This window comes from Calidris pugnax, unplaced genomic scaffold (genome assembly GCF_001431845.1).
Source record: "Calidris pugnax isolate Ruff unplaced genomic scaffold, ASM143184v1 scaffold398, whole genome shotgun sequence".
Classification (NCBI taxonomy): Eukaryota; Metazoa; Chordata; class Aves; order Charadriiformes; family Scolopacidae; genus Calidris; species Calidris pugnax.
In genome coordinates, this window is record NW_015091280.1 from 2073559 (window position 1) to 2095693 (window position 22135).

Sequence of the window (22135 nt, forward strand, 5' to 3'; positions counted from 1 at the left end):
TCTTGCTGAAATTTACAAGCCTGACACTGAAATATCTTTTCATAAATTATTTGCTTTGCCCTTCATTTCACCAAAAAGATTATTTTAGGGTTTTTCAGTGAAGTTTGCTACAATCATTGACTTAAACAGTTTCCACTCTTCCGTTGTGTGTGGAGGGTGATTCGATTCAAAATTGCATCTCAAGGAATTTTGACATTTTTAAGAGTATGTAGCCGATACCTTTTTCTGCTTTAAAAAATGGAAACTATTAAATGCATAGTTCCTGAAATTTCAGCCAACTCCATGGATTTTTAGCTGTATTATTCACTTGCCTGTGATAATAAATGTTCTCAGTGGTGAGCTGGTCCCTGTTGGGAAGGAGGGGGCGTTGGCAGCGTGGCTTGTCTCCAGCCACTGATCCTGTCCTGGTTGAGGGCCCTTTCCTTGCAGACTGCATTTGGAGATCACAGCCTTTGTCATAGTGATCTACAGGGTGTAGTACAGCTTTCCTGTGCCTGTCCCCTACGCGCCCTGTACGGGACTGCCAGCCCACTAGTCTTTGCAGCTGCTGCAAATAAGCACTTTAGAACATCTCTGTCAAATTTTCTTCCAATGGAGGTTCATTGACTTAACTAGATTTATTTCAGCAAAACCATGTTTCTGTGCTTGTTTATTTACCCCATTCTCTTGATTATCTCCTAATAAAGAAATCAGCATTTTTCCTCAGTTGTGAGCTCTCCTTTTCAGCAGAGGCAGCAGGTAGAAACTCTTTCTTCTGGTTGTGGTCCCTGGTTGCCAGGAGGTCCTGCCCAGTGGCTGTCATCTCAGGGCTGGCTCACTTAGACCTTCTCTGTCCTGTCTTCTGCTCAGAGCTCCACTGGCACCGCTGGGCTACAGGGCCTCTTTCCTCCCTGGCTCAGAGTCCTGCTTAGCTGTCTGGTGGCTGAGGAGCAGAGCACTGCCTCTGCTTGGAGCTCACTGAGAGTTTTTTAAGATATGCATTGCATGTTTTATGGTTTAGGAACTTGTCAACAATGAGAGTGGGATGGATTCTTTATCCAAGCCTTTGCTTTTTTTTTTTTTTTTTTTTTTCCCAAAGAACTATTAAGCACATCAAGCCTTTTCCAAACTATGATGGAAAGATTCATGGCCATTTCAACAAGGGCAAAGGAACAATTTAAGAGCAAGCACTGGGGTTTGTTTTTTTAAACAACTTTAAAATTTGCAAGAGTAATTTTTTTAAAGACCCACCCCCCCTGTCGGGGAAAAAAACCCATAGCTTATTTAAAACTAGTTAAAAACAATTTAATACATCTATTTTGTTGAAACTGTGACTAAAAAGAATGTGACTAGAACCACATCTGCTATGAGATGAGTTTTTAAATTCTGAAATTGCTGGCTGAAATTTTCTAATAGAAAATTCAGCATTTGGAGAGACCAAGCAAACAGACTTTCCAGCCCACACATGCATTCTTTTTATTTTATTTTATTTGAGAAAGCCATGAGTCTGAAAATCAGGTTTTAGTTAGAAAATGGCATTTGAAAAGCAGCTTGAGAAAATTTATATCCAAATTTGACTAAAGTTTCCTAGTTCTTCAGAGCGGTTTTTGCAGTTTAAACATGTATCATTCTGGTAAATTTAAAAAAAAAGGCATATAATAATGACCAGCAGAGTTTGACAAATCCTGTCTCACTTCAAGCGAAATAGAAAACAAACAGATTTTAACATTAAAACTCAAAGGTATCAATATAGTTATTTCAAGCTAATGTCATTTAAAATCAATGTGATTTGTTCTGAGTGAAAAAAGTGAGCTTTTTCATGCTGAAAATATTTTTGTTTGAGAATTTTCCTTGGATGTAGTGCAGATGATTGTAACCTTGTTATGCTTGTGGGTGATCTGAATGCGAGAAAAGATTTTTCTCCTTTTTTTTAAAAAAAAAAAAACACCCCACAACAAATCCCAAACCCTAACAGAAAGAACTAATTAAGGCAAAGCTAAGGAATTGAAGTCAAAGTTTGCATTGCACATGTGAACTAATCTTTTTACAATGAAATCTTTCGAAAGCTGTGTAAGAACCCCATTCATGTCAGGTTTCACCCAGCAAATCCTTCCTAGAAAAGCAGCCGCACGAAGATTTGTCATGAGCAAGCAATAAAGACTTTCAGGGAACAGGTTCTGTACAGGCTTCTTGTTTGCCGACTAAGTCATTAACCTTCAAAAAAATCCCATCCATAGCCTTAACAGGCGCTGGTTGTAATAGGTGTGTCAGCAGTACTTCATGCTAAGAACAGCTTTTGCAGGATTAGATTTGAGTTTTTAAGCGACAGTACCATGGAGCTCTTGGGGGAGAAGAACTACTGGTTTAATGCAAGACATTCTCTAATGTCCTTTTATGCCATGTGCTGAAATGTGGGGAATCTCTGAGCACGCTAAAATGAAGAAAACTAAGTGTTCAGGAGTAGGTGATTTTTGAAGCAAAATGGCTGTGTGTGCTTTAGGAGCAGCCACTGCCTTTGGAGAGCTTTCTTCAGGTCTTGAAATATTGATGATCTTGGCTTAATATAGTAGAAAACAAAATACAGTACATGAAACGAGGGGGAAAAAATCCTTGAATTACAGGCTGTTGACCTTGCAGTAATCACTGAATCCATCTATTCCCTTTTAAACCACTGAGTCTGAAAAGACAGTAAAGAGGAGGAGTGGTTGCAAAAATCTGTACCTGTGACTTTTTCCTACCTTTCCAAAGGCGTGTTATAGCCTGAGCAGGATCTTTAGCCATGTACAAGATTGTTTACTATCCAAATATTTTAATATTAGGAAGATGCTAAAGGCAGCTCTTCGTTTAATAGTTTCTGTGAACTATGATCACGTTAACAGTAATGTTGGAGTTTGCGTATTTTATTTATAAACCTTGAATAATAGAAAGAATTTTGTGAATAAGATGAGTCAGCCTGGTCTCCTCTTGTATTCTGTTTTTCTGTGCCTTGTCTTTATATACGGCAGCAAGATTCTGCCCGTCGGTGTCTGTCGTGGTCGTATACAGGCTTAGGTGTGTTTCTGATCTGAGCTGTGACAGTGGAAACCGGGAATAATATCGCAGATCAGCATCTGCCACTTGACTGCTGCTGTTGTCAAACCAGGCACAAGAGGACACGTAGTGATTGTACAACTCACTCACCAGATATTGCAAATCATATCAAAAAATGAAAGGTAATTTTCCGTGGTGTGTTTTGTGGTTGTTTTTTTTTTTCTGCTGGGCAATTCACATCACAAGCAGAACAAGCTATTTTACACGAGTTGCCTTTGTGAACTGCGACCGCCTGCCTGATAGGCCGTACCCAGTGGGCTTGTATTTGTGTTCGGGGACTAATTGTCTCTGATGTGGGGAGGCTGGGTTTGACCCCCGTGATTCTTCCTGCCAAAGCTGTGGTTTCTGATTTTAATTGAAACCCCAAGGCCGTTTGAAGCATGGCCAGAAAGCACCTTGCAAGTTGAACCTTATCTAATAATGGGATGCATGTAAGCTCTGGAAGTATAAATCTTAGTCACTTGAGCAATATGTTTTTATAAGATCCTCTGGTCCAGTGACAGCCACAGCAAGTGAAAATGGACTGATCACCTGGCGCTCTTACAGATGGTGCATGGCACGTCGTAAAGTTAGGACTCGTTAAGGAAATTCCATAAATGGCTTTGGTTAATAAGAGTGAAGTAACTTGCTGCTTTATAAACATGTTACTAAAATCCCTCTCCATTTGCCATTGGAGGGCTTCATAAGGGAAGGAGGGAAAGAACAAGGGGGACTAAGGGAAGGGTAAAACAGAAAGAGTGAGCCCCGGCTGTGCGGGGGCCTGTGCCCCACGTACTGGAGCCTGTGCATAGCAGGGGACCCCTAAAGGTAGGTAGGTAGGTGATAAATGACGAGATGTGAGAGTGAGTCACGCAGTAAATACTGGGAACAACCTTTCCTTTTTACACGTTTGCATGCCTGCGTATTTTCTCTGTTCTCCGTAGCGCTGAAAGCCAGTGGTGATGGTGGGCTTTTATCTCCAGCCAAGGGAGAAATTTCTAGGATGACATACCTGTTAGCCACCATTAAAATATGTTATTAATGATGCTAATGAATTTTTTCCAAGTGATGTAAAAGAGGCCATTTGTGTAAGTATTGCATTTACGAAGATGATGTCACCGAAAGCTTGCCAACTGCACGTGGGACCTGGTGGCAGTGGTGCAGTTGCTGCTATGCCCTGGCTTCGAGGAGGGGAGAATATTGCTGATTTCCTCCCCGGGGAGAAAGAGCCAAATGAATTCTGCCTTGCCAGGAGCGAGATGTGCCATTTCCGGGCATGTTAGGCTGAGGGCCTCGCTGCCAATCCCAGTGGGTTCCTGTCCCACTCCCTCTTAAAAATTGGCAGTGTCTGACTGTCAGCTGCCATTCCTTAAGTGGTCATAGAATAAACCAATTGCACCCTTTTTGTCATGCTCTGTGTGTGTGTGAATGCAGGTGGACATGGGTTAAGCAACATGCAACTCCACAGCAAGCACAAAGAGGCAGCTGATTTTCTGGCAGTGTCAATAGAAGAGTATAATTTTATTTTTTTTTTACCATCTCCAAGCCAGCTTTTAAAATCGCTCTTGTTGGAATTAGAAATCAGTATCCCATGACATAGGATTACTCATTAAGAGTGTGATGATTGTTAATTCTTCACCTGGGGCTAAGAGGACATCATTAGATCTCTTTGAAATGTCTCCTGCCTTGATTTTGAATAAGTAAGCTACCAATTTATGATCACAGCCTGGGCAAGTAACGCTCTCCCTTCCTGTTCCTCCATCCAGCTTGCAAAATCGGATACTACAAGGCTCTCTCGACAGATGTTGCTTGTGCCAAATGCCCGCCTCACAGCTACTCCATCTGGGAAGGCTCTACCTCCTGCACCTGCGATCGGGGCTTTTTCCGAGCTGAAAATGATGCTGCCTCCATGCCCTGCACTCGTAAGTTGGTCTTTGTACAGTCTCTTCCCCTTTTATCGTCCATTTCTTCTCCTGTCTTTCTTTCACTGTGTACGTAGGAAATATTGCCTGGAGATCTGTGTCTCTAAGAAGTGTTCTGCTTCTGAGAGCAGCATTCAGTAGCTCTTACAGCCTATTGCAGATGCAGTCTGCATTTTGGCTCACACTTCTGGGAGAGAAAGCGTTAGTTCTCAGCCCTCAATTCCTAATAGTTCCTAATAGACGTGGTTGACTGACCCTTGAGAGTTTAAATCAGTAGACTGGGAGGAAACAAAGCCACGAAAGAGGAGTGACTTGCACACATCAGTAACAGAGTTGGAAGTGAAATACAGATGTAAGTTCCAGTCTGAGGACCTGTCCAGTGGATCACATCACTTTTCATCTCTTTAAATACTGATATATGTAGAAATTGTGGAAGCTTTTCTTGTAATTCTATGACCTAGGGTAAATAGGTAGTATTTATAATCTCAATGTATATCTAGCTTGCTCAGAATATAGCTGGTGTTCCTCTGAAAGGGGTAGTAATAATAAATCTTGACCCTTAATGAAACAAACACCAGCAGTATGGTTTATTTTATTCTTTGTAGATAAATACATCGTGTACAGCAAATGGAATTTGCTTTAGTTCCACCAAAATGCCTTCAGCAGGGAGAACCAGAGGCGTAGTGCTCTGAGCACACCCACGGGGTTGCTGGAACAACTTCTTGTCCTATGTGTTGGTTAACGGCTCACACAGCCAAAGACCTGGGATTCCAGGCATGCCCTGGTGTTAAATCATGATCATCTGGTTCTTTGGGCTTCATTTCTAAAGAAGCAGAGCAGGTTGAAACAGTAAGTGAAAGGGCTGTATTTTACCAGGGAATATCCATGTGTGGCTTTCCCTGAAAGCTATTGGAAATGCTTCCAGATTTTTGGAGTTCAGCTGTATATTTATGTAGAGAGTTTGTGTGTGTCTGTGAGTGAGGGAAGGCTGAGATATTTCTTTTGTAACATTTTAATATATTCCAAATTTATTTTGGAGAGATGACTCACATTTATTTAAATCTTAATTTCTCCCTTACAAGGCAGAAACAAAGTATGTCCATAACTAAGAGCCTGCACTCATCCCTTCCCCACACCCCCTTGATTCCAGCTCTTCTTCAGTGATCTCTTTGTTTTCAGCTGTGAGTTTTGCTGGATGGTGGTTGAGCAGGTCTGGGCACAGCCAGGAGCAGCTGCTTTTGCTTACTAGGAAAGCACAGAGGTCCCTATATCCTGTGCCAAATGTTGACTGGGGATGGAGGTCTAACAGTATTGCGAAACCTTGCTGAAGTGGGTAGGAACATGCTTTTTATAATATAATTTACACTAGAAGATACAAAGCTTGACCATTCCAATAGGAAAATGTCTTTTTGCAACAATAAAACTATTGTTCAGGAGGTACACCCTAAATAACATTATACCAGCAAAAGTTTCTCAAAAAGCCCTGGGTCCTAGTGAGTGATATCCTGACCAAATTGAAATCAAATTAGTAATCAACTGGATGAATTTAACTGTGTAGTGAGTGAAGTATGAGGAGAGAGCAAAACACTTCCAGATGGGGGAATTGTGAGCAAATGATATGTATGTTTGCTTCTATTGCAAAATGTACCCCTGCAAGCTTAGCCATTTTTGTCGAGTCTTGAGCCTACTTCTGGCACCCTTCCCCATTCCTGCCTTCAAGAGGTCAGTCAAAGTTGAAGTGCCTGATCTCGATCTTTTACCCTGAAACTACGAAGAGGGAAGAAGAGAAGGCAAGGGCCATGGTGCTGGCCTCAGTCTTTGTCTCTGCAGCAGTCTAGGAGGACTTGGCATGCAGAACAAGCCACCACCACAAGCCCCCAGACACCTGGTCTTGGAAAACAGGCCTGTCTCTGGAGGCCCCTTTCATGGCTTTGAATTTTCCTGTAGCTTAAGTGCTTCTTTTTCTGTGAAGGAAGGAAGGTGACAGGAAGGTGAAGGAAGACACAGAGGTTATTTCTGAGCTGGTTTGCGGGGCAGCTTTGCTCCCCTCACTCACTGCTGTGCTCGCTGATACCCCCTCTTTGAGGTCTGCTTTAGCAGTGTTTGAACATTGCTATGATGGTGGTACCTGCACAGGCACAAAACGCAGCCCTGTCTGTGTGGTGCACCTCTGCATTGCGAGTGGGGTGCAGGGGACTTCTGGGGGGGCTGTTCATTTGCCATGCTCCCCACACAGAGTAGCCTTCTGCCCATGCACTTGAGGCAAGTGACAGAAAGAGTTTAGAGGGTCTCCGCTGATGGAAGCCACTCCGGAAGAAGCTTCCCGTTTGTCTGCCTTTCCTGACAAGATGTGGAGACAGAAGGGAGCGTAAACATCAAAGGTTCTTTCAGACGGATTCAGACTCTAATCAGTTCTTACCAGTTGGTTAAACCAGGTGACAAACCCAATTCCCTTGTGCTGACAGCCATAATAATCAGGCACCTTCTTTGTTCATTATGCTCTCTTTAACCCTGGTATTCTCATTCAGCCCTGCATTTAGTAATCACTCAGTGTGACGGCACACTAATGAAGAAATAAAACACAGTATCTGAGATCCATTCTTCTAGCAAAAAGATAGACTCTGCTCCAGTGGCTTGTAAAATCAGGTTTCTGTACACTTGGAGAACTATTAGACCAGGTGAATAAAAGTAACATTGGGTAATTTGGAGAGAACACCTGGAATGGACTGTGGATTGATCCTTTCTTTATTATTTCTAAACACTTTTTAAGATTAAGAACTTCAGCCTTCTTAGGATGTGTTTTTGTGAAGCTTTGACCCTTGGCTATTGATTTCCTTTAGTAATAAAGTGGCTGGCCTCGTCACTTGTCTCGCCTTCGAGGTTGGGGGAGGAAGACGGTTATGACTTTCCATTAACCTGATTGTGCTAGTGGATGAAAGGGAATCGGAGAATTCCCCTTCCTTTTTCTTTCTTGCAATTCCCATGGTAATTAATAAAAGCAACACCTACTTCCTGATGTGCTGTTCAGGAGAGGTGCTCCAGAGTGTTCTCATTCCATAACGGCATTCTCTGACATCTTCATGTGTTGTTGAGTTGTAAAAACTGTGCCTAGCCTTCTAGTAAGCCAGGCATCCAATCTCAACAAATAACTCAAACTCTGGTTTTAGTATTCTGCTTTATTTTAGCTCTGCTAGAGTGAGTAGCTGTGTCTGGCTTCAAGCTTGTACACGTAAGAGCAGAATGTGGCGGGACATGAGCACAGGAGACGGTGGAGTGGGCTGTGTCGGAAAGGCAGACACAGACACCCTGACATACACATGTTTAGTGATGCATCTTTTCGCTCAAGCTTGCCTCGTGGGGACAATCATCAATGTGTCTGTCACCACCGAGGAGCGGAGCCGCCCTGGATCCGCCGCTTTGACCTAACTCAGGAATTTAGACTTTCAGCTCTGAAGCACAGCAGGCTTGTCAGCTGTGTGCTTGGGCATGGAGACAGTATGATTGACCTGTAATACACTTGAGCGCATACTGTGGAAAACAGGGATGCCTTTCCCTCTTGAAAGCATCGCAAAAATAACGTTAAGGCAACTGTTCAGACCTTCATTATATTTCAGTACTTGCTGAGAAGATGGGTCTTTCATAAGGTTAGCAATCTAATGGAGAATAAATTGCTTTACCAATACACAAATCCATGAGGCTTGAAAACAATCAGTCTCGATCATAGTTCTCATCCCCGAATTTCCTTCTCCGTAAGGAGATATTCTGTGAGTGGCAGCCTGGTACAGGCAGGTGCAGTTCCCACCCAAAGTTAATGGGCGTTGGTCCTGCGTCCCCTCCATTAATGAGTCGGGTGCTCTGTTTCTTAACAAACAATGCTCACATTATGAGTGAAAATGGGACAGTTTTGTACTGTTTATATTGTCTGTTCGATTCAGATTATTAATGATTTTTAATTGGGAGCCCTTTACAAAAGGGAGATTACCAGCATAGACTGTCCAGCTTGAAATTTGTCTCAGTAAATGACCCTGAATAATTTAGTCCGTTGTGCCACCCAAACAGTGACTGATTGATTGATATTTTGGCGTGGCCTGAAATATTTCTAAAACGGTTGCATTTAAGACAGTTTATACCGGAGAAGCTTAGAGATAATGAGAGCAAATTTAGTGAAATGCAAGAGAAAAGTGCCTGCTTTAAAAGGGCTTTCTCCAGTTTAGGTTATCAAGAAATCGAAGAGCCTGACTTCAAACAGCAAACGTCACTTACTTGTCTTTACATTCGCCTCTTCTAATTGAATTTAGTGCACTGCTGTATTTCCTCCAGAAAGTATATTGTTTTTAAATTACCATTTCAGTGCTATTACTCAAGGCTCCTGCTTCTAATGCTTTCTGACAGTTATCAGCATAATGAACCATAATGAAATGATGAGCAATCTACAGTGGAAACTCAATGTGGATTCCACTAGAGCTGTGTGACTGTGTTGTTAAAATTTGAATGCACATTAAAATAACACTGTCCTTATTTGTTTCCAAGGTCAAGGCTTTAAAAAAGGTCTGAAAGGTCTAAACACTTCAATTTTGGTATCTAATATACGCCCTTAGTACAATCTTGTGCTGCATTTAATATATCTTAGAGATAAATATTTGACCTGCATGTTCAAAAAAGAGTGAATTTACGTACCTAATAACTGTGCTTGCAAATGAGTAATTACACAGGAGCTGATTATTTGAGCATATGTTTATTATGATTGCGTAGACTTCTAAATAAACAAATATGCTCTTTTTTCCTTTAACTTAACTTGTGCCTCTTCTAAATTTCCAGACAGACGCCGATTATCGCTGTTCTGGCTTTTAGAAGAATAAGAAAGTCAGGTACACCGCGCGGTCATGCTGGCTAGGATGTTGTAGGTAGCTTTGCTTCCTTCCCAGGGTTTGCACACTTGTTCTGGCACTACTTCAGTCTAACCTCTGCTGTTGGAACCCGTTCTCTATAATATGAGGTATATGCCAATACAGCCTCTGATCTTCAGAAGTTGAATTTATGATATAATAATTCTTCCATGTCTTCATATATGTCTGTACCCTAAGTAAATTATTTTGTTCTTAAAACATCATATAAGGTTGTTCATTATGTAAACAATACGTCAAAATGCCTTTTAAGGTGCAGTATGGCAGTTGCAAGAGCAGAGGGAACAGTGAGTAGGCAGTTTGGAGAGAATTATTTTTGTTCTCCACATAGGCTGGGAAAATAGACCATCCATCGCTGCGTTGCTGCCAGACTGAGAGAAAGGGATTGTGAGTGATGGGAATCTCAAAGGAGAAGGCTGTCTCCCCTCGTCTGTGGTGACGGGCTGAAGGAATTGAGAAAACATTGAATAAGAAGGGGAGTGGTTATGGCTTGAAGAGAGGAGACGGGAGTAATTTGACAATGTGTGTTTATAATCAGTAGACTTAAAATCATCACTCCTTTAAATACAGCAACTGTTTATTAGCTGTCTTCTGATTTTCTGGCCAGACCCTTAAATTAACAGAGACATTTACTCAATTAAGTGGGGGCTTTGATTTGGTTAGTCAGGACCCAGTTCTGTAGAGTCGTTGAAGTAAATTAGAGGGCTAACAGAAAAAGAAATTCAGCAGTTGGGCCAGTGACAGAACGACTTATTTTTCTGGTTGCATTTCTTTCCTGTCAGGCTGTCAGATCACTTTCTGGTATCCACAGCGGAATTCTTTTTATCTTGAAATATTGAGTGAACACAGGTGGTATTTTCTGCAGCACGGGATGTTAGAGTAGATGCAATAACATGTCTTAGCATATGTGGCAATGCAAAATGTTCTTACATGACAGTTTTTGGAAGAGAAACCCAGAGCCCACAGGGGCGGCACCAGTTTTCCCATATTTCTGCCAGTGGTAACTGGATCTCTTCGCTTAACTCCCTTAACTTGGAGAGAAGAGGAAATATTGGATTGTTCTCCAGGTGAAAGGAACAAAGCCTATTGTGAAGCTGGTAACCCAGGGTTCTTTTGGCAAGTAAATAGGAAATCGTACATGCCAGTAAAATGGGCATTTTATCATTGGCGCTGGTCCAAGATCCCTAGCTTGGCAGAACTCCCACTGAAGTCAGAGGAGTCTTGCCCAAGTAAATAAATTAAGAATTGTTTACCAAATCAGTTGCCTTATTAAAACCCAGTTGTAGTGCTAACCATGCACAGAAAGGAGAAGGGGGTGGAAATAGAGCAGATGACTGATATTTCAAGTGGCTGCAACATCTTGCGGACTGTTGACTTTGGTCTCACTAGTTGTAAAAACACATGATCTATAATGATAAATGGTCAGGAATAGCCAGGCAGACAAGAAGCGAGCGTTGTCTGAACTGTCAGTGCTTGTGTGAATTAGCCCACAGCAACAGGAGACCTGTCCACAGCTGCTGGAAGAAGCAATTAGTGGCAGCAATGTATACAACTGTCACAGGGAAAGTGTGGGCTTTATTTCTAAGCCTAAACTTACACAGTTCAGGTGTTTACTCTGCGTTATAACTTGTCTTTCAGATGGTTAAAGATCAACAACAAAGAATTATCTGAAGGGCTTCACAGCTGACATGCTGAAACATTATTGATAGCTCCACAGTTGTAGAGGTTTAATGAAGCTTTATGAGATGGAAAGAGGAGGCCAAAGTGCTTTTTCTTGAAGGCTGTGCTTAGCACTGCTTTGCCAGACATTTTAGTGAGGGAACTTAAAGAGTTTAAAGACATTGATTATTTAATAATTACTTTCTTTGCATCCACTCCAAAAATAGTAAACTCTATTTCACACGCTCAGCCCTGCCTCCAGGGAGATGAATTTTAGGATCACGATCAAGTTAAAGAGTATTGATTAGAATTGTTAAAGGCTATCCGTAAAATAATGGCATCGTGAGGCCCTGTGGAGAGAGTAGCAGTGTGGTCACATTGGTGAGGCTGGCAAAACGACCACAAGCCTTTGTGGAGTCGTACTGCCTTCACAGACCGAGCTAGCCCCTTCAAAGGTACTCGATGTACTTCCAGTGACGTTTCATTGCTCTCTGTAGATATGCTCCAAAGATCTTTGGAGTTGTTCATTGTATGGATCTTTCCTTTTTTACACCTCTTTATTTGTTCTCTTTATTTATGCTGTGTTGTACACAAAAGCTGGCTTTCAGTTCTTACATCGCAGAAGATGTGCTGAACTTTTCACTGCTTCTGGTAGTGCATTTCTAGTTAGGTTTTCTTGCTGTTAGACAGTGGGATGCTTACTCCCAGGTGCCTGCTGCTCCTGTATCACATACTTAACTTATCACAGACTTAACTGCTCCTGTGTAGTATAGCCAAGGCCAAGTTGCCGATTCAAAACATGCCAGTTCATACTAGGCTCCTTCTAAATGGCGGTGAGTCAGAGCAACCTTCCCTGTTGCATGAATCTTGTTTATTATGTAGCAAATTAGCTCAAGGTTTCTGAATACCCTGAGTTCCCTTTGAAATCACCAGAGATGAAGAGGGTCAGCATCTCTGAAGCAGGCTCATAAAGAGGATCCTTTTGTCAGTCCCAGTCCAAGGCCCCTTGAAGCCTGCTGGTCTGCCTGAGTGACTTTGATTAACAAACATCCGTAGCTGGCACTCTGCTGCATCTAACAGTGTGTTTATAGGGTTTTCTCAGCTTGAGGGTGAAGTTAGAAAGCTCTGAACTGCAGCAGGTTATTGTATTATTTTTACTGTTTGTTTGAATAATTTTTAATCCTTATCAACCTAAGGTCTGCTTTTTGTGCCTCAAAAAAGAGAGATGATATTTTCCTCAAGGAGAGTGCAGGAATGGTTAAAGAAGATTAAAGTCTTTTCTACATGCTTGAGGTTTTCTGATGTCTGGTGGGAATTGCCAATGAAGCTTCCTTCCGATTTCACACTGTCAAGTGAACGCAGACCGAATGCAGGGTGACAACCCACTTGAAAATAATTATCCATCGGCCTGGCTGCAGAAACATCCGTTACCTGATAGAGAAATGTGCTTTTACACATGTGCACACACAGACTGAGTAAATTATTTTTTTAATCATTTTCTCCTTCCAGGGCTCAGAAGCTTCATCCTGCTTGTTACTTAGTCACATACATATCTTTTGAAAGCATCTTTCTTTTAAAGGAGAGTACATTTAAAATGCACTGATCTGGTGACTGACAGGATGCTCGTAATGAAGGCATGCCTTCTTGAGGGTATATATTTGAAATATCTCCATTAGCACTTCCATGGAGAGTGTGGATTTCAGCTTGCATTTGTAATAGATCTCCTCCCACAGATAGATCTCTCAAGGTAATAAATATTAACCATACCATAGGTTAGTAATAAACAGATGTGGTTGCAGTCCAAATGCTAATAATATCAATTTAGTCCTTAATGGGTAATGTTGCTTCCAAAATAACCCACTACCACTGTTAGATGCTGAGGACTAAACTGGCACAGAAAAAGAAGCTCCTGGTAAGGAGCCTTCTGCCAGGGAATGGGATGTGACAGAGGAGTATGGGCAGGCGGCTGTTCATGGCTAGAGAGAGCTTTGCTTTGGGTGCCATCAGAGTGGGTTTCTCATAAATGATAAATTTACTTTAAAGGCATTAAATGTCAGAACCCCACGCTTAAGTGGTTTTTTTATTTGATTTGTGATGGTGTTTTTAACCTAAGAAAATAGTATATAATGGCTACTCGGGTCTGATAAAATCGGCCAAACCAAAGCCCACAACTTTATCTTCAGTGCTTTGTCCACGGAACCTCTGAGAAAAGGAAAAATAATTTTTTTACTCACCTACAGCTCAGGTGAACTAAAGCTGTTTGGCCAAAATTTGGAGCTGCTAGTTATCTAAAAGTGGGATTCTGGCATCCTATCAACCTGGGGCAGCAGAGAACCAAGCTGCAAGGTTCTCCTTATTTCTTGTCATTTTTTGGGACAACAAAGTCACTTAGGAGGTGTTTTGCTGAGAATCATTTCTTCTCCTTTCACTGTCCTTTAATCCACGCCTCCTAACCATACACTGTTGCTGAACTAAATTAACTGGTTTAGTGAAGACAGTATTCTTTATGTCAAACAAGTCTGTCTGGTCCAGTTGTAGAAAACTGTAATTGAGTTTACTGCATACACCCACAGAGACTTTTAGAGAAGCACCTTGCTGGGCAGATCAGTAATAAAAAAGGAAGATGTAAAACCAGGGATATTGAAAGCTTTGTCATAACCATTTAAATACAGTTCCCCAGCACAGTGTACTTGCAGTTCTACCCTCAGATCCCAGGATTAGTTTCCAGAGGTATTTTTCAGTTGCGTAGATTGGTCAGGTTTAGAGCTGTAGGGCAAAAGGGTGGGCTGACTTGGTTGGAGTCTACCTGCACGCCTGACAAATCGTGCCTGTCTGCCTGTCTTGCTGGAGTCCTTCCAGCTCCAGAAGCCCAGCTGCAGCACGTTCTTCAGCATGGGCTTGTGGTATATGGAGTTTGTTGGGGGAGAAGCTCTCACTTTTCGACTTGTGGCTTCATGGTGGTGCTGAACTTGCAGTTCTGGCCCACCCTGGTTAGACCCCGTCCTTGGGCATCCTGGTGTCCATACTTCCCGTTTGGCATCCACGAAGGGCTGGGCATGACCGATCCCTGAGGGCAGCAGGAATATTCATTCAGTTGTAGCTAATCCCCTGTGCTCTATTTCCCTTTGAAATTGTTCATTGTGTTCAGGAGAGACTTTCTTTTTCCTTGGTGGAACGATTTTTGCCAGTTCTACTAGGTTGACCCTACTACACTTGTTATCCTTTGGTGGCAGGAAGAAAGGGGCTTTGGGACAACTTCCTCAGCAGGATGGTGTCTGAAAAACAGGCAAACAACCTGTTGATGGTTCAACCAACAACCCTCAATGGTCCCTCAGGGAGCAGGGCAGCTGATTTAAAGGCAAAATATTATTCTCCTTGCAAATAGATGGTTTACTGAAATGTCATTGTGCTCAGTGTTAGTCTGCAGCCTGCTTTGCTTCATAGCTGTGGCCCCTTCCATCTGCACCCCATATGTGTTAGTCCAGACCTGGGTAGCGAGTTCATTACTGGGTCTTCCCTGCGGAAGCTGTGTGTGAGTCACTTCCTTCAGGACTCGGACCGGACTTGATTCCTGGTATGAATCACAGAGGCTCCTTAACTATGCCCACAGAGAGCTGGCACGCAGGTAGTGTAGCACACGGAGATGTCCTGTGGTCTAGATGGTAGGAGGAAGCCGGTCAGGCGTTGATATGTGCCCTTGTCATGGTTTTCATCAGGCCTTTATCAGTCTTGCGTTGGCGTGAGGGAGGCTTCTGACTGGAGAGGGACTTGGAGTGTTTTGTGGGAAGGGAGGGAGAGAAATACTGATGGATGGAAAGTTAAAATGCAGCCTGAGGTTGTAGTAAGAGTGCTAAAATACATCAGTCCTTTTGGTAGAAATAATGCTCATGCTATTAACTTCTTAAAAGCTCTAGTTTTTCTGGATATTTATTTGACATGGGATACAACATTGTCCTTAAGACAGACAGATCTGTCTGTCTGAGGGTGAAAGAGATAGATAAAATTGCTATAGCTTATTGCAGCAAGAGAAAGCCAAACAATCTGCATTGCCCAATACATTTAAGTATATCTAATAGGAGGGTTGAGGAAGATAGCAAGATTAGCTTGACAAAGATTATTTGTTGCTAAACAGACTCTTGAGTGTTTCCCTCAGCCCTGACACACACAATGAATTGCTCCACCCAGGGCCTTTCCATTTGCTTCATGGCTCAGTTGATTTTGATGGGTTTATTGTGAAGCAAGATTTATGGAGCCCCAGGAAGGAATAAAATTTAAAACTTCCGTTCCCTCTGTTCCCACAGAGGAGTCCCCCATGTCCACTCACGGTGCTGGTAAATGGGTGACGGATCCGGCTTTCAGGCCTCATGATCAAACGCATCCTCTTTGCAATCCCCGATGGGAGAAGTGCAAGCGGCTCCGCACATCCACGCCTCAGGTTCTATTGTCTTGGGCAGGGAAAGTGAGAGCACCTGGCTTCCTAACATCGTAAAATGACCTTTAAAGTCAGTTGGTTTTCAAAATAAAAATATCTAGATTTTAATATTTTTTTTTCTGTAGGAACTGTCACGCTTTTAAGCTCTTCTGGGCAGTGTGGCAGTACAGCTTCATGCTTCCCGAGTGCCGAATGGCTCGTGCAATAGCATGCTTCCATCAGCAGTTTTAAGAAAAATGCTGTAAATCATGGGAAACAGGACAAAATCACAGACGCTGGTGCCAGTTTCAGAGGCATAGCTCCTTGTCTCCCCTCTCATCTGCCCTGAAGCTAGATTTTTCTGCCAGAGGACAGAGGGTTTGTGTGAGGGTGGTGGTCTGACTGGCAGGAGGCTGTTCCTGTGGGATCCTTCTGGCTGGGTTCATCCTGGAGCAGCGCTGGCACTTCCAGCCTACCACAGCCCTGAAAGGGTTTTCATCTCATCTATCGGCAGCGGCTCTGTTGTCAGAAACAAAGCAAATCCTGATCACCATTGAAGGAGCAGATACGCCCTGTGTTTCAACATCTGAAACCAAGCCCATCAATCTGAAACTATTCCCCACTCCCAGTGCCAACAGCTCCATTGATGACTGTGCTCCAGAAAGAAAAGAAATTGCTTTTCCGCTCACTGTAATGTCAGCCCACCATTTGGAGACTCCCCCACATCTTCCTTTTCATGCTGGAGGTGGTGCACTCATCTCTGTGACCTGCAAGCATCTGCTTCCCTGGTTTTCCGCTTCATTGCGTCTCTGTTTAGACACTGCAATGCCCTGTCCCACATACTAATTACTGACTTTTTGCTTCTGAGGAGCTTGATTCATTCTGGCACATTTTCCCACGTGAAACTGGACCTAGAGCCTTGGAAAATATCTTAATGGACATCAGAGTAAGTCTGAGTTTAACCCCAAACTGGCTGCTGTATCTGAGCTAAAAGGCAGATATTTCAGACCATAACTGCGGTAGTAGGAACCTTCCTCGCCTGGAGTACTTTGCTCCATGAATTTCCCCCTGCAACGAGGGCAGCCCTGGCAGAGCCGGGCGTTGCTCAGGGAGGAGAGGTGTTTGCACTGGCACCACCTTATCTCAGCTCTCCTGGCCACACTCCGAGTCGATGCTCTCGCTTGTGTGATTGCAGCAAGTGAGCCTCTGTAAGAAAATGCCTTTTGCTTTTGGTCACTGTTAAAGCTTTTGCCGTTTCTCACAGGAGCAGTTTCTGTTCAGGGCTTGCTGGGGCTGCCAGGTATGGAACAGCCTCTGGGAGGACGGACGTCCTCAGCTCCCACCGGCTCCAGCAGCCCCTCTGGAGAGGTCCGACCTTGGCTGTACAGTGTGGACTTGGACTTGCAGTCTACTGAGTCTCCTGGTTGCCTCCAGAGGCTTTTGGTTGTTCTCCTGTCTCCTTGACAGTGCGGAGGGACAAATATTGTCACCTTGTGCACCTGCTTGCCCTGAAGAGAGAGCGCTGGTGTGAGGCAGTTTGGGGAGTTTTAGTGTAGATGGGGTTTAGATCAGTTCCTGCTCAGCAGTTCCTGTGCTGCCACTTGATTTCAGGAGTGTCTTCCACCTCATTGCACTCGGAGTCTGTTTCTGAAAAGGAGGTTCATGTATTTGCAGGCTGAGCAGAGACCGCTTTCTCCTGCCCAGGGGAGCTGGCAAACCCAGCTTTTGAGGGAAAGAGAGCTGGTTATGGGCCAGAGACAGTGGGCTGAGACTTGGGCGAGTTGTGACCGATATCCAGATGTGCAAGGCAGGTCTTGTGTGCCCTTGTTGTCTCGCCACATTTCTCTCTACCTCAGTTTCCACGTGATGAACAGAGATTAAACCCAGTTTCTTTCTCTTTTCTTTCTCTGCTAGCTTCTAATAATTTCTGGAGCATGAACCGTCTCTTACTGTGTTTGGTAACTGATCTTTGAGTAAAAGGGTTTTGTCCTTAGGAGTCCTAAATGCTGCCAGTGTACAAATAAAAGTCATGAATGCAGCCCAGCGGTGCAGCAGGCGGGAGGGCTCCCTGTCGCAGGGGCTCTCTCTTCTCTTTGCAGTAATTCTACCTGTCAGCCCTGATTAACTCAGAGACTGTTTCAAAGGTTTGGCAGGAAGGGAGGATTTCCCTCTTTTCAAAATGAATATATTAATTTTGTATTTCTGAAGTGAACACAGAGAAACAATCCTTGCTCAGCTACTCTTGCAGCAGAGGCCTTTCATTTAGGTACTGAAGACAAGTAGATGCATTTGACCTCTGTGTAATTTAAGACTCTTTTCTTAACCTACCTGCCTCACCTAAAAGTCCCGTCTCCTGGTGAACATGTGTTACATCCTGGCAGCTTCAATCACAGACCCAAGGATGTGACACGGTCCTCAAAACCTTGTCCTCCACAGTGTGCTCAGGTCTCAGGCTTCCTTTTAGAAGCACCTGATGAATTGAAGCAGCCAGAATTAATCTTCACCACAGTCACCTCTTAACAGCTTAACCTCTTTGCTGCTACACTTGAGTCACTTTGTAATTTCAGCAGAATTTCACCATAATTTATTTGGTTCCCGTCTTACCCTGATGGCTGTTTTTGTACCTTTGGCATGTGAGAGATTATGATCGATTTATTTATACACTTAATGAAACTATTGGTGCTGGCTGATTTTTTATTTTTTTTTTTCCAATTTCATAACATTTGACAAATAACAGGAATGGAAAACCCAGAATGAAACTTGCCAGAACTTTCTCTTTCCCTTCCTTTATTGCCAGGAGATCTGGTTGATCTTTTTTTGAATTCCAACCATCAAATGTATTTTGCTAAAATTTAAGAAGCTTTCACAAGCTCTCCTTTGTCTTGAATAAAAGTTGAATTTGTACTTTCTACAAAATCATTTCCAGTATTTTTCTGATAATAATATTTGTATTTAAAGCTTTAACTATGAGTAATTACTAAGGACTGCTATTTTTATTGTATTCCGGTCTGAATCATTACATTTTGCAAGATTCGTTCTCACTCTGTTTCATTTCTATTCGAGATGGTATTTACCTTATGTCCTGTCCCAAAGTATTGCACACGTAGTCAGAGCACCCTTGTGCTCTGCCTCAGAACAGGCTGCCTTTCGATGAGCAGTGAAGCTTTTTCTGATGTATAAAATACCCATCTGTTTCATGGGGTTGCTCTGAATCATCCTTGTTAAATTTAAGGGTACAAAAAGTGTGTCTCGCCTCAACTGTATTGAAATTAGATTAAGAGTCACAGGGTTAGCTCTTTTGCATTTTCAGCGTGGCTCTTGGTTTTGGGCCTGTGGGGATTTAAGCATATAAATAAGATTTCTGCCTGTGCGTTGGTCACAGAGGGAGGCAGGGCACTGCTGGAGGCAGTTTGCCCGGTCGGGCAGAACCCACCATTACAGTCCCAGCAGGTTGTTGGAGGTGCTGGGAGGAGCTGCCTCCTGCAGGCTCTGTTCTGCTTCTGCCACCCCTTCCCTGTGCCCAGCTCTGCCCCTCTCCTGCCCAGGGAGGTCCTCTGTCCCCAAATCCCATAGTCCCTGTGCTGGAACTGACTGGGAACTGTTTGACAGCGTGTTTACGAGTCTTCAAATCTCTTGTCCCAGTGGTGCAAGAGCTGACCTTGTGTCTCTGTTCAGCCTTATTTCCAGGCTTTCTGTACGGTCTCTTCCTCCTGACTGGTTTTCTTCTATCAGCTCTTCTTTCAGCTGCTCACTGTATTTTCCTTCCCAATTTTTTTACATTCTACAGCACTCTCCTGTTATAACTTTTATTCTCCCTCCTGCAAAGCCTTAGTTCTGTGCCCGGTTTTCTACTCAAATCTCCTTCTTGCATCCCGAAGTGTCAAGTCCAGCTCCCTGCTTGATGGGATTCAGTGTTCGCTGAATGCGATCTGACACCAACTTGTCTGGAAAATATTGCATTTCTATTCTTGAGAAAAAAATACCAGGAATCAAATGAGAGTCTGCCTGTAGGTAATGTGGGACCTTGAAAATCTCAAGTGAGGCAGGAGTTTCTGCATTTGATACTTTGCTTGGGAGATCATGGACAAATGAACATAAAATATGTAAATTTTAAGTTTTTCATAACAAGTATAAATAGTGACAGTGAAAAGCCCCACTCTTGTTTAATTGCAATACTGGACTATAAGGTTCATTTAGAGCTGGAAAATACTGTTAATTCATCAGAGGAAGGGATCAGAGTTTGATTTACCAGTCAATTTTTCATTTTCATTAAGAACACAAAGAAGTAAAATTCTGTGTGGTCTCTGCTGTCCTTGACTTAACTGTGAGTTGCACCTGCTCAGCGTCACTCAGGACCCAAAATCTGAAGATACTATGTAAGTTTTTTCCAGTTACTGAAAACATGGACTTTTTCTTTCTAGGTCCTCCATCTGCTCCCCAGAACCTGATCTCCAATGTCAATGAGACATCCGTGAACTTGGAGTGGAGCCCCCCCCAGAACAAAGGTGGTCGAGAAGACATCTCCTACAATGTGGTATGCAAGAGGTGCGGTGCAGGCGACCTCAGCCGCTGCCGGTCCTGTGGCAGTGGTGTGCACTTCAGCCCCCAGCAGAACGGCTTGAAAACCACCAAAGTCTCCATTACTGACCTCCTGGCACACACTAACTACACCTTTGAAGTCTGGGCGGTGAACGGAGTGTCCAAGCAAAATCCCAGCCAGGACCAAGCTGTGTCAGTCACTGTGACAACTAACCAAGCAGGTAGGAACCGAAACACAAATTCTCTTACTCTCTCTTCTGCCTGTTTTTTTAGAGAAGCTGTGATTTCCATTACATTTGGCATTAGCAAATGAATGCAAGGAGCCCTAAGATGTGTAACTGGGTCAAACCCTTATTTTCTGGTTATTTATATGGATAGTTTAAATTCTTTACAGCTAGAAAAGCAGAGGAGGGTTTGACTCTGGTAGCTGGGAGCAGAGCTCTGCTGCAGCACGCTGCGAGGACACTGGGAGGCATTCTGCAGAAGCAGAAGAGCACAGCTGCCCTGGGCGACGAGAGGGGACAGAGCCAGGGCCACCAGGGGAGACCCAGCACATGGACACAAGTACACCCTTGGTGTTTAGAGAGGGCAAAATACACACTTGGGAAGCACAGGATTGTGCTTCTGCCTCCTTCGACAAAAGGGCTGCCTAAGATTCAAAGAGAGGAATGAGCTGGTGCTGGCTTGCCTGCCTGCTCACTCTCCTCTCCTGCAAAGTCAATTAGATTCTGTCCCATTGGTAAATAAATACCTCCTTAACCTGCTGCTAACAACGTTTCAATTGATCAGAGCTGGCATTACTTTAGAAATCCTATATGAGCTTTCATCTTCATGCTGGCTGATTTTTGCGTTTCGTCTGGGAGAGTGAAATACCATTTCTGTTTATACCTGATTATTTCAGATAGCCTAAGCAGTTCTATTTTTTTCAGTCCCCCGTGCCTGACCTAGTAAAGGCTGCTGCAGCAGATTGTGGTTTAGTTTTGATGATCATTCATATGATTTTTTTTCTTTAATTACATGAAAACATTTCTTGTTTGCAGCTAGCTAGGATTTCAAGCACAGGGTTTCAGTTGAATTTTTAATTTCATGCACAAAATTATATACATTTGAATATGACACTCTATATGCAAATTAGATATCCAGACTGTCAGACTGGCTACAGGACCGTCAAACCTGTTATCTAATTGCTCACAGTGCTGATTGCCTTCAAGTCCCACAAGATGTTGCAGGCATTCAGCACCTGAGAGCGCAGCTTGCAGGGAAATTATTTATCATTAGAGTTACAGTGTATGGGATGGTATTAACATTGCATAGTTTGATAGTACTGGACTTTATGAGTATTTTGAATTTTGTTTCCTAGTAGAGGCATGTGAAAAATAGATATGCATAGTCTAAATCTACAGATTCTAGCTGTAGTGCAGAACACTTCAATATTAGCAGTGAGAGATACATTCAGTTTTGCAGTGACGGTTACAAGCAAAATTGTCAAGTCCACGCTGAAGCTCCTTTGAAAACCTGGTCCAGTGCTTTTTGTTCTTTACACATACAGTTGACAGCATCCCTTTTAAATTATGATTCAAAAATTCAAACTATCGCTTTGCCTAGTTGAAGAGAAGACTAATAGAGAACAGGGGCTATTACAGAGCCTTGGG

At 43.1% G+C, this 22135-nt stretch overlaps 1 protein-coding gene across 3 annotated transcripts in view; it reads left to right on the top strand.

The window, feature by feature from the left end:
- The window catches only part of EPHA4 (EPH receptor A4), a 106887-nt gene that overhangs the window by 37816 nt on the left and 46936 nt on the right, over positions 1-22135 (top strand). For all 3 annotated transcript variants that reach the window (XM_014960651.1, XM_014960652.1, XM_014960654.1), the window contains exons 3-4: positions 4815-4970; positions 20366-20704. In XM_014960651.1, coding sequence (XP_014816137.1) covers positions 4815-4970; positions 20366-20704 — 495 coding nt within the window. The remainder of the gene's footprint in view (positions 1-4814; positions 4971-20365; positions 20705-22135) is intronic.